This window comes from Diprion similis, chromosome 10 (genome assembly GCF_021155765.1).
Source record: "Diprion similis isolate iyDipSimi1 chromosome 10, iyDipSimi1.1, whole genome shotgun sequence".
In the NCBI taxonomy this organism is placed as follows: Eukaryota; Metazoa; Arthropoda; class Insecta; order Hymenoptera; family Diprionidae; genus Diprion; species Diprion similis.
In genome coordinates, this window is record NC_060114.1 from 15,768,738 (window position 1) to 15,781,693 (window position 12,956).

The following is a 12,956-nucleotide window of genomic DNA, read 5'->3' on the forward strand; positions in this document are numbered from 1 at the left end:
CCACGTAGCCGTGCGTATTTTTTTTCTTCTTTTCCTTCTCATTCTTCTCTTCGCCGATTTAGTTCAGTGGAAGAGTATTAGAAAAAGAACAACAAAAAATAACTGAAATTGGAATTTCTAGATATCACCATTTTCATTTTCTAATAGTCAGGGAGGATCATTTGTAGTCTAAATCCAGAATTTTGATCAGTTTTTTCGGCAGCTTCGGTCGCCATCTTGGATTTATGATATAAGTCGGAAAATATTGATCACAGAAAAAAAATTGTCATGATGCACGTTTTCGACGTACTCGTTTTCCCAACTGAGTGCGCAAAATTCAACTTTACGTACCGAAATGAGTGCGCAGAGTAGGACATTCCCGCACTAGTGCGGAAACTAAATCTAAGTATCTAATTACACTGCAAGACAAGATATTTCGATTCCATTCCCGCACTAGTGCAGGAACGTACTATTTTGCGCACTTGTTTGGGTACGCAAAATCGAACTTTTCGCACTCAGTCGGGAAGAATTAAATTTCCTACAAGTTTAATTGTAACCATTTTTAGTAAAAAGTTGAAAATGGGTGAGTTATTCAACAAAAATAAATTCCCCCATAAATTCAAGATGGCAGCTGAAGATGCCATAAATTCCGGTCGAAATTCTGTATTTAAACTGTCAATATTCTATTCCATTATATTTTTTTCTATTTCCGTATACCTGCACTCTTATTCTATACGCGTCTCGTGTGGTCCGCGTTGATCGACCGAACGAAAGGATCGAACTCATTTCCATTGTTCCCGGTATTTACCGCCGTTAAACCGGCCGTGAATTTCATCTAGGGATGTTAAAAGAGCCAAGGATTTCCGGGAAAGAGGGAATCGAGAACCGAACGATGCGATTGAGCGAAAATAAATCTTTCGGATGATGAATAGTTCGCCAATTGTCCATATAGCCGTAATTTAGGACCGAAACGGGATTCTTGACTTCCCTTATTAACCCGTTTCATTTGCAGTATTACGGGAATTTGCTAATATCACTTCAAATAACCGCCGTTCCTTTCATTTATCACGAAATTCTTGCCGCAGCGCGGCCGAGGAAAGAAAAAAAATAAATAATCCGATTTGAACACATCGAAAAATGTGTATCCAATCGCAACGTCAAGTCGTACGAATTTATACAACCAAGTAAAACTGACTGAATTCTAGAATACATAATGTATAAAAATTCATTTCAAAGAGACATTTTTCTGAGTCAACAATCTGCAAGTCGTGGAAATTTTTCAAACAAAAATGTTGAGCGTTACAAATTGTGGACTGAGCCTCAAAGCCGTCACGGTAGGTACCTAAAAGAGTGAAGGGAGATTGAAAATCGTGACTTGAATGAGGAGAAATTGATTTTAGGAATTGAGTCGACATAAGAAGAAGAAGAAGAAGAAGAAGAAGGAAAAAGCGAGTATTCAAAGTGATTAACCTGGGAAAAAGCCCGCTGGCACTCTAATTTGAGCTAATGAAAATGGCTAGCCCAAAAACCAATTGAACAATGCGACTTCTGTGCCTGATAGAAATTATTCGAAGCTCTCGTTGCAAGTCCAGACTCACTCCGGACTCCAGCGACTCGTGTTTGACGTCAAAATGATGCTGTAATATCGTGTAAACACCGGGTGTGCCCTGTTCTTCGTCATCTTGGGATGTAAACTTTGGCTGGTGGCTGGCGGACTTAGCCAACTTCACAAATAAGACCGCTGCTCCACGGCTTTTAGCTCCGGAGCAAGCAAAGACGGCTGGCTTGCAAGCTCGCCGTTATATACGCGAAACTCACCCGCTTGGAATATCCGCTTTATGCCCATGCAGTAGGTAAAACACTCGACATACGAGGGTGGAAAGACGTGGCGAAAATCCTGGCGCATGGATGCATCCGACTTTACTTCCCTCCTGAGCTGCGGTATGGAAAAGAAAATTGGTTTATCCAGCCAGGCGAATCGCGCAGGGTAAATACACGCGCTGCGCGTCATTTTCCTTTACCAGCTGCGGGAGAAAAAGATTCTTCAAATTTTAATACCACGTAAGAGAAGTCACTCTTGGCTGGTTTTTGATGCTTGGAAAGACCAATTGGTTACGGTAGTAGGTACGTTGTGAAATGGGAACATTTTATTGGCCACTTTTTAGTCAAGTGGTAAGTTAAACAGGTCGCTTAGGTCACTTTAATTGTCAAATGAATACTGAGACTAACCATTTTTGAATCTAAGTAACCCAAAGCAGTTGTCCCAAAAAGGAGAAATATTTCAGGATCCTTTCTGCCGTTCACTTTCTCGAATCACCCAATTGCATGTAGGAATTTATATCCCTGAGATTGAGATCTCAATATTGAAATAATCATCCTTCGGGAATGTAAATTTTACGGTAAAGGATAAACTCACGTCTTCCACCAAAAAGACCATCATGATCAATTGGAGGTCGAGGACATTGAGGACTGTGTTACCGCAGCAGGTTTTAAATCAATCCGTGAAAGTGGATAGAAACATGGTTCTCGATACATGTGTATGTATATATTGTATATGCAGTATACATATATATATATATATATATATACAGAGTGACATCTGAAAGGGAACGTAGGAAGAGGAGTAATCAGAACGATGGACGATCGAGAGGAGAAGAGAAGAGAAGAGAAGAGAAGAGAAGAGAAGAGAAGAGAAGAGAGACGTACAGAATCGCGTCGCCTAGACGACAGTTGCAACCCAGCGTGATTTGGCAGAGGCCCATACGCCACCGTTTTGTCTACCCTCAGTCCTGGCTCTTGGCCAAATCCGGAGAATTATATAGGTTGGCACACGTACGTCGGCCTCGGCAATATCCCGCCACTGCTGCAGGGTACATTTAACGACGGTACCTGCCCACCTGCCAACACATCACCGACCATCCGCGTCCAGCTTTCCCATCGGATATAATTCTTCGATTCGGGATCACCATCCCTTGTTTATTCATGGATTTATTTTCATCCACGATTTTCCTTTTCCACCTTATCGCCCTTTTATAGAGACGCAATCTGTAAGTTCCTACTGATTCAAGTTCCTTTCCACATTTGGTGATGATTATCTGCTGGTGACATCGTTCTTCTTCAGACCATCGACGAGTAACATAGGTAGGTCAGGTGATGCTGATGGATTGGTTAGTCCAGGTTTCCAGCAATGGACTGCGAATGATTTTGATGCAAGTGTATCAGGTGATGAGTACAAAGCTTCTGAAGCTTACCCGAAACTCATCCTACCAATAAATAATTCACCGCAAACACGATGAATCGTTCTTCGTGTTCAAAATTATTTGGTTATAGACAGTTTTCAGTACCGCAATTTCGCAAAGAGCTTTGACAGAGTTATTCCGAGAGAAGGTTGGAAGCTCTTTGCTTTCGAATATGCGGGGGTTATTTTTAACAACGTGGTTGAAATGGCCCGTTCGGATAATGCAAGACTGGCAAGTTTTCGGTAACGTTCCTTCACCATTTGAATGTCCAACTTTATTGCAGAATCTACAAGCGACGTGACGGAGGGTATTTATGCCGGAGAACAGACTCAGCTGATTTACGGCGTCTTTACAACCCCCGTGAATTCGATCGGTGGATCGGCAGTCTGCGCGTTCACCATGCGAAGTGTCCTAGAGGTCTTCCAGGGCGCCTTCAAGGAGCAAGAGACCATCAACAGCAATTGGCTCCGCGTTGTTCCAGAAAAAGTACCTGAACCCAGGCCTGGAGCCTGCGTTAACGACTCGAGAACACTGCCAGACGTCACCGTCAACTTCGTCAAGGCCCATCCCCTCATGGACGAGGCGGTTCAGCCCTTCTTCTCGCTTCCGGTTATCACCAAAGTTAGCTTCAAGTGAGTTCAATCTCGGTATTATAATCGCACTTTTTTCCATTCCTCCTCTCTGTGCAGACCCAATTATCGCTCCCTCGGTTCTTCCTGATTAGGAAAACGCTTTAACCATCTTAATATCTTTCCAGCTATAGGTTTACCAAAATCGCCGTCGATCCTCAGGTCAAAGCGCTCGACGGAAAGGCGTATGATCTTCTCTACATAGGAACAGGTAACTTTTAACAAACTGATTAATTCCCATTTCCAGGGTATCAAACACGACTTGATTTAATACCTTTTCACTTGTACCTCTTTCAGACGACGGCAGAGTCCTCAAGGCGTTGAACACTCAGGCTGTAAACACCCGTGACAAAGTGGCTCAAGTCATCATCAGTGACGTCCAAGTCCTGAAATACGGTACTTACTACTTATCAGTGATGAATTCATTTTACCGGAAATTGTTCAACAAGCAAATTATTTTTGTTTTAACTTCCATCTTGCTTTTTCTCATGTTCAATGATAACCGAAACATATAGTTATGAGTAAAAAACGATGAAGATGATTTTCGTAGCTGTGGCCACCACTGTTGCTATACTTTCTTGTAACCATTGCAATAAATTCACGTCAAGGTCTTGGTTAACTTGAAAAAATTTATCAGGCTAATGATACTGTACCTACTACTAGTGGTAGTAGTAGTTGTAACCATAGTAATGATCATTTTTCGATTTTCGTTCAACAGGTCAGCCGGTGAAGGACTTACGGGTCGTCCACTTAGCCGGGGAGGCGAGTAAATTGGTGGTAATTGCAGACTCAGAGATTCGAGCTGTTCCGCTTCACTACTGCGACACCTCGGCAGCAAATTCTTGCGCCTCATGCGTTGGTCTTCAGGATCCCCATTGCGCTTGGGACGCGACGACGAAGCTCTGCGTTGCCGTGCCGAACAAACTGCACGACAACGACGCGGGGAAAACACTTTTCCAGGACATCGCGACCGGAAAGCACAAGGAGTGTGGATACGATCAAGGTACGGATTTTTCGCAACGTGTGAAATACACCTTCGTTGTTGGTTCTTCGTGATTTTCTATTGGGTACTGTGGTGGTGATGGTGGTGGTGGTGGTAGAATTGAAGAGGAGACGTAAAAAGACTGTGTAAAAAATTGGAATTTAAAAAGAACAAGGAAAAAATTTTTTGCATAATGCAGAAGTGTTTTACGCGTTTTTTCATGCATGTCTTCGGAATGTTAATTAACCGTTTCAGCGATTGTGAGAGTGAGTCCCGACTGCGCATCCGCGGCGTATAATAAAGAGCATTTTTAAGTCGTAGATGTCGAAAGGCGTCTTTTCTGTACTCCGCGCATGCGCAGTCGCGAACAAACCTGACGTACGCGACTCTAACCTCAATTTTACGCTTCGTGAAAAAACCTGTAACGTACTCTTGTTATATAAACAGTCGTGTGTAACAAGAAGGCGACGGTCTTTTCACCACGCGCATTTGCAATATTCACCTACGAAATGGTCAATCTTATTTTATATCTTTGTTTCTTTGAATGAGAATTTTGCCGGTTGTTTTTCTTGGTTTTTTTTTATTTTTTTCTTTTTTTTTCTTTTCGCAGTCGAGAATTGTATTACTGTTCGTTAAATAATCGATTTCACGTTTGTTGGATCGAATAATTTACAGACGTACGCAAATCTTGCACCCTATGCGTGTGTGATATTCATGTTTATCCGACTGCTGCATGTCTCGTTATATTAAGTATTCAGACTTATGATATGTTATTCTTGCTTATTATTTCACAGCTTATTCGTAAAGCCTTGCTCATCGTTAACAATGCTTTGAAAAATATATCCATATTTTATTTGTAATCTATTGTCTTTCACATATCGCCCTAATTTTTTTATCCGTTTCTAATGCTCGTTACTTCACCGTCGTTATAATTATTATTTGTACCTCACACTGTACATTACAGATATTTAAAAAAAAAAACCTGTTTTCTACCGTTTCTTTTTAATCCTTCTAGTTTAATTTCTTTTCCTTTCTCCCATCGTTTGCGTGAGTTTTACAAATAGTTAACGCTGAGCATGCCAGGTAATGATCATTGTAAATTGTCACAAGCTAAACACTGTTTTAAATTTTTTATTCGATAGTCAATCAATATTATTTAGTTATAAAATGATGAATACATGAAACAGACCTTCGGAACGGCATTGAATAAAAATACTTATTAACACCGTCTAGTAGTTTGCCTATATGTTGAGTTATTTTATTGTTCATTAATTTCTACCCAACGTGCTCCTCAAACTTTTTTTTTCTGTTATCAATTTTTACTTTCCTCTCTCGAGGAAGAGGGGAATAAACAACGGGAACGGTATGGCAGATCTTCATCATTATTCTTCTTTTTCGTTATTTCACATTATTACTGTAATTATTATTCAGGAGGTTGAAAAAAAAAGCAGAAAATAGAAAAAAAAAAAAATGTGCAGTAAGAGGATTATTTATCTTTCTGTAAATTTTTTTTTTTTATTCATATATAAATATATATGTGCACAGCAAAAAATTGTAAAAAATTACTGCAGTTACGTGGATCCTAAATATTGCTTCAGAGTTGGCGAAACCCGCGCAACCTGTGGTTCCGCCACGTGCCGGGTGCTGCGAGCAGCCCGACGAACGTGACAACGAAATAGTCATCGAGTTGGATCGAGAAAATCAGTACAGTCGTACTCAGCCCAGAGCCAATGAACCCCAAGGTAAAAAAACAAAAAACAAAAAAAAATGGAAATGGTCAAAGAAATCGGAAAAATAAAATAAAATAACGATAAATAACGTAAAAATAATGAGACTAAGAAAAAATGAAGGAATTAGACGATGGCAGTATATGAAATAGAATTCATCAATGAGGAGCTGAGAATGCGAGCTGTGTGAGTCGTTTAAGCCATTGGTGAGTCATTTTGGTTTGACTGTAAACTCGACGCCTTAAAAACACTAATTACAAACCATTGTTTAGACGTAGAACAAAGCAAAACAGTGCAATTTTCCTGACACCAGAATTGCTAGTAATCTCAAATGCAAATTCCTTTCTCCTGAAAAATTGGGTCAAATTAGTTACTTACGCAACTCGCATTCTCAATCCCTTAATTATACCATTGATGCAAAAAAATGTTGTACAACAGCTTTTACATTATTATCATTATACGCATACAGTGTGAGTATATTATTCACACGTGATACGCTGTTGAGTGAAACGTGATAATTGTTCGAGCCAGTTCACCACCGCTAAATGTACACATTTATATACGCATACATTTCTGATATATGTTCTGATATTGTGCCGTTTCCTCTTCGTTTTCTCTCGACTCTTCATCGTTCACGGATGTAACGCTGCTCCATGTATAATACTAACGCAAGTCATTCGTTTTACAGTCGAGACTTTAACGTTTCGTGTGCAGTTTTGTATACCTATCTCCTCTCCTACCTTATTATACGTGCGAATTTTACCTACACCTTAAATGCTGATTGCACAAGGTTATAAGTGCAGCAATATACCAGCTCTGTTCAAATTTTATTAGCGATAGAGATTACGTTGTGGCAATAAACTTGCCTTTCGCGCCTCCTCCTGCCGCCAGGAACTTTTTATATACAACTCTTGACCGTGCGAATCGCGTGCGATGCAGGTTATGTATGCAAATTTCTTTAACGTTATCTTTTTTCGATTCAATTCAAGCAGGGGCTTTTCCCACTCCTCCATCACACTCTGGCACGAAATTCATTTTAAATAAGGGTGAAAATTGAATCTTAAAATCGCATTTCTATTGGTTTCATAAAAAATGAATTTTCCCCAAAAATATGGACGAGGTTTGAACGTAGAAGTAACAAATATATTGAAATATGAATAAATTTGGAAGTTTGAAGTTTCGTAATTTTCGTACAGTATACAGAGTGGATTTATAACTACTACAGGGTCCGTCGTTTGCTAAGATTTAATGCGCATGCGCTAGAATGCGAAAACAACTGTTTGTCAGGGTGACCAACTGTCTAACTTGAAAGATATTGGTAGTTGTTAGCTTAGATCACAACTACCAGCATCAATTATGAATTTTTTTTAGGTTAGACAGTTGGTCGACCTGGGAAACAATTGCTCTCGCATTCTAGCGCATGCGCATTAAACTTCACCAGACGACAGACCATGCAGTCGTTGCTAATTCATTCTATATACGCATTTTTTTCTTCACGTAAATTTATCCGTGACTATTTTGGTTACTTAGTTACCTGATTATTGCTCGAGTTGGTCAAGCAACGACTGCGTAATAAAAAGCTACACTGTTTTACCGATAGGAAAGAAGAATCGTGGGCTTTGTGTTTTATGCAGAGCTCGTTGAATCCCCAGGGAAAAAATGATATTAAAAACGAATTTCAAACGAGACTCGATGAACGATTGAAAAACCTGTTATTCGTGTGTACAAAAATATTATTTAGCCGTTGACGATTTTCGCGACTTTCTGCAGTTTTTACAAGTTTTAGGTTAACGATGCAATATTATTTCTTCCACGCGTTATTTTTTCTTTCTTTCTGACGTTCAAAGTTCCTCAAAGTCGTTACTCTACTTTTTCTCTTTTTTGCTCGATAGGTCCATTTTTTATTGATATAATTATTATTATTTTTTTTTTCGTTACATCTTTTCTCGAAACGTTGGTAGTTTTATATGTGGGCTTACGTAGAGAACGAAAAATATGTTTTATTGTTCACTAATCAAATTGCCTCATTTCGATAATATTCTTTATCTTCTTTTCTCCTTGTTAACTTAATATTCTGCTATTCTATCTCATGTTTATTACATTTTTCTCCAATCGCCTTATTAATTGAACATGTCTGTTATATGCGTCTGTTAGAAAAGTAGTTTATATCTATAATTGTTATTAGAGATATTTGCATTTTACTCACAGCTAATGGTCGTTAATTCTTAACGAGTTTTGCATATATAGGATCGCTTCGATTCTTTATCTTAAACAGTACGAAACGCAGTGAATTAAATTTTTTTACATACGTGTGTAAGAAGGGAAAGTAATGTTTAAAAATTTGAATATCGCGAAATATACTTTGTAAAACTAAATCCCTCTTCGTGATTTTCGTTATTTTCAATTACCTAGTAAAATCCTATTAAATCTACCGTAACATTAAAGAAAAAAAATTTAAACGGTCGAGAGAATCGTGAAGAAAACGAACGCAACAAACGTGACGATAGAATAATTTGTAATAAAAATAAAATGATAAGTTAAGATAATTTATTAGAAAAAATTTGACATACCAACACTGTAAAAAAGAATGCGGTGCGAACTTGTAATTTGGAATATTTTTTGCTCTCAACCTAACATTATTAATTGTTTTCTCTGACGTTATCTAACGTTCAAGTTCTAAATTGACCAGAAAAATTGTTCTGTAATAGTCCATTGGACAATTTGAAAGCCGGGAATTTTTCACAACAGTGTAGGTGTTGGGAAATCGAACACACCAGCCTATTGGAAAGTGTCCTCATGACGTCAGAGCCTAGTTGTCGGCGCAATTTTATCAGCACATAACCTCATTTTTCAATTTTACTGAAGTCAAATCGTAATTCTTGGGCTTTCAAATCACTCATGTCACATAAATTAATTAACCATAATCAATAATATATCTGTTCCATTATTCAAACGCGAAAAAAGACGGCCATAGGTCAGATATTAGTCTGGTTACATTAGTTTGACTTTTTCCCACCAGATGTCACATTGCGAAGTGACAAACCCAATATCAAATAACGAATTTCTTTTTCAGGTGTGATCGTAACGCCGGTTGTGTATTCTGCGCAGACGTTGACGGGCGCGTTACTGGGAACATGCTTGTTTTCCCTGATAGCCGGTTTCGCGTCCGGTTTCTGGTTCTCCCAGAGATTACGAGGCTCCGGTTACCCGGATCCGCCGGAGCAACGACAGCAGTTGAACCGGTTGACGGAGGGCCCGGAGTCCCCGGGCTACAACAACAAGTCTATAAACCTGGTGCTGAACGTGCCGCCGAAGAACCCGAATGGAAAGAACGCGAACTCGTCGGCGGAGAACAAGCCGATGCAGAAGGTGAAGAAGACCTACATATGATACAGGAAAAGGCAGCCCGTCTGAGCCCTAAGTAATCGCCTGATGGACTCGAGCTCCTCCGAAGCCGGAAGCGAATCCGGAACCAAGAAGCCCTCCTCCTCGAGCACCAACAGGCGGTCTTCGTCGGGCGAAACGACAACGGCGCCGTCAAACGGTGCCGGAACGGCCGCACCGACGTCCTCGGCTTCGGTGACCGTCGTCACTTCCGGCGGTAGGAAGAAGAGGAAGAGGGTGAAGCAGCTGGCCTGCGTTAACAGGGACCAGAATTTTTTCGAGACTTTTACGTCGACGGAGAAGGTATGCGACGAGGAGGAGGTGCGGCGAGGTGCGGTTAGAGATCGCTCTCGGAACTCTAATCGCGATCACTACATGATAGCCACCCTGGGCCACCAGGGCGACGAGGGCTCGATGTTCAACCCCCAATTTTTACCCAACTTCAACGACATGGTCAAGTGCATTGCTCAGTACGAGGCGAAGAACGGGCGAGTTCGAATTCCGGAGACGATTTTCGCTGGGAAAGAAGAAAAGGAAGAGGAAGAAGAAGAAGAAGAAGAAGAAGAGGAGGAGGAGGAGGAGGAGGAGGAGGAAGGAGTCGAGGAGATATATCGGTGGGATTCCGAGGGGGAGAAGGAGGGCGATCGCGGTTTTTACCAACGTCGGAAAAACCTGCGATCATGCAGCGACGAACTCGTCGCGAATTATCCTCAACTACGAGTCTGCCTGGAGGACGAAGACGCCCTTGAATCACAGTCCGAATGCTCAACGGCCGAACTTCAGATCCGCAGCTTCTTGGGGAACAGCGACAACGACGACGTCACCGATGATCGTCAGAGCACAGCTTCTAGGTACAATTTGGACCGTTCAACGTCACGGGATAACGATAATATCATGATGATGACGATGATGATGATGATTCGCGACGAACCGAGAAATTGATGAGGAATGCCGCGGATGTAATAAAATACCGCTTGTGGTTTTTTATCATTTCTTTCTCTTAGTTTAGTTATTATTTTTCTTACTTTCTAGAAACAGTTTCATACGGGTACGACCAATATGCTCGTTTCGTTAAAACTGAATCATTAAAATCCTTGATTATACGTTTTCTTTTTCTCTTATTACCTATATACTTCAAACCGATATGAAATTGAACTTGGTAAACATATAGATATAGTCTGGCAACTGCACAGGATTCCAATTATTTACGCTGATATATCAGGCCTTTCGTTATATGAATATGCAGAACAGGAAATAATCTGATTATCTTATCTCACGTTATCTTCATGAATCCCCCTCCCCCTTTCCCAAAATGAAAAAAAATAAAAAATCTATTATTAAACAAATCACTTGTCACGCCGATTTCGATAGAAATAACGATATCTGTGTTTTACATAAAAACAGAGAAGTAAGCAAGCATGTGCCAAATCGCTCGTTAAAAAACCAAATTTAGTTTAACATGTATTTTTTGTAATTTATTTCATTTCTATGGCGATAACGAGGCTCTGGATGTTTTAAAAACCGAATAGAAACAGAAATAAAAAAAATATGAGCAACCTCTGGGGAAAACCGATGGTTTTAATGGAAACCTGTGTAGAATCCAGACTGTAAAAGATAATAAAAATGTGAAAAAGAAGACCAGTCGTCTGAACGTGAATACGTTATACGTATAATAAATAAATAAATAGATGCCCAGAACAATAGATATATTGTATAAGTATTGAAAAAATGTGATACAATGGAGAACTGTGTTCACGTTTAGTGCCGCCCCCCCCCCCCCCCCCCCCCCCCCGAAACCCACAACCGCCAACCACCCCGTGTTGTTGATGTAGTAACGTGTGAATAAAACGACGAGAGAAAAGGACGACGATTACGATAATTGTAACGCGAACAAAAGAAAAGAAGGAAAAAAAGAATGAAAGAAATAGATGTAGTTGACAGTGAATGAAAGTAAAACGGAGAGTGAGAGAGAGAGAGAGAGAGAGAGAGAGATTTAGAAAAAATTACGAATATTACGTTGAGTAGTACTTAAGCATTCGCAGCAAACGAGGCGTGCCTTCCATAATAATCTTTATTGTATATTTCTCGTGAGTTTGTACGATGCAAGAAAAACGATAACAGTAAGATGATGAAGAGGAAAAAAAAAAAACTTTAAAAAAAGAAAAAAGCAACAACAACAACAACAACACGTGACTCGTGTGTACTGTAATAATGTTATGCGAGGGTAAAGAAGCTTGAGAACAGCTTAAATAAGAATTAAGCCCAGAACCCAGCCTCCGAATCGCTTCGATCACCAAACCTACCCGCCGTCGTCGATCGCCTATAATACAAAACTTAGATTATACACGTATACGTACGAAATAGGATATAATATAATTAGTGTATATAAATTAAATATGATTGTGAGTGAAAAAGAACGAAAGATGAAAATCGATTCTTGTTATAGCAATTGGTTAATATAAATAATATGCGTACACACATTATGGATATGTGAGACATACATATATATATATATATATATATATATATATATATATATATATATATACATATATATATATTTTACAGCGTACATGCGGAAATAGAATGAATTTATTAAAAATCTTAATAACAGTAATAAGGACATTCGATTGAAACAAATTAACTAAGCAACAATTTTTAGAAGAAAAAAAAAATAAAATAAATATATATTATGTATAATCAAGAGGATAATACTGCTGTTACAATTATACCGCTGAAGCTGCAGCTCAATCGCAGATTTAATTATGTAAGAATAACAATATTTAATAACGATATTGATTATACGATCGATAAAAAAAATTTAATAACAATATTATAGTATTTAAAGAAAAAAAAAGAAAATAAATTATGTAAATATCCGACGAATTATTAGGAGGAAGCGGAAAATACGGTTAGTTAGGCATTATCGTTGAATAGTTGAGCGTCGGAATTTTTGTGAGAATTCTGTGAGAGTGAGTAAATGTTGTTACTTTTTTTTTTCTTTCTTTTTCTTTTT

The 12,956-nt window shown here is 39.2% G+C and overlaps 2 protein-coding genes across 2 annotated transcripts in view; both read left to right on the top strand.

Moving 5' to 3' along the window:
* Positions 1 to 9,946, top strand: part of LOC124411793 (semaphorin-1A-like) — a 134,650-nt gene extending 124,704 nt beyond the window's left edge. The window contains exons 10-15 of the mRNA XM_046891231.1: positions 3,502 to 3,850; positions 3,976 to 4,058; positions 4,145 to 4,243; positions 4,566 to 4,850; positions 6,428 to 6,571; positions 9,630 to 9,946. Coding sequence (XP_046747187.1) covers positions 3,502 to 3,850; positions 3,976 to 4,058; positions 4,145 to 4,243; positions 4,566 to 4,850; positions 6,428 to 6,571; positions 9,630 to 9,946 — 1,277 coding nt within the window. The remainder of the gene's footprint in view (positions 1 to 3,501; positions 3,851 to 3,975; positions 4,059 to 4,144; positions 4,244 to 4,565; positions 4,851 to 6,427; positions 6,572 to 9,629) is intronic.
* Positions 9,947 to 9,988: 42 nt separating this feature from the next.
* On the top strand, positions 9,989 to 11,393 carry LOC124411801. Its single transcript, XM_046891248.1, has 2 exons — positions 9,989 to 10,486; positions 10,532 to 11,393. Exons 1-2 carry the CDS (start codon positions 9,989 to 9,991, stop codon positions 10,880 to 10,882), a joined length of 849 nt encoding a protein of 282 aa, XP_046747204.1. The 3' UTR covers positions 10,883 to 11,393.
* The last annotated feature ends 1,563 nt before the right edge of the window (positions 11,394 to 12,956 follow it).

Coding starts and splice junctions, on each gene's coding strand:
- LOC124411801 (XM_046891248.1), top strand. CDS start 9,989: ATGGACTCGAGCTCCTCCGAAGCCGGAAGCGAATCCGGAACCAAGAAG. Junction 10,487..10,531: donor AAGAAAAGGAAGAGGAAGAA/GAAGAAGAAGAA, acceptor GAGGAGGAGGAG/GAAGGAGTCGAGGAGATATA.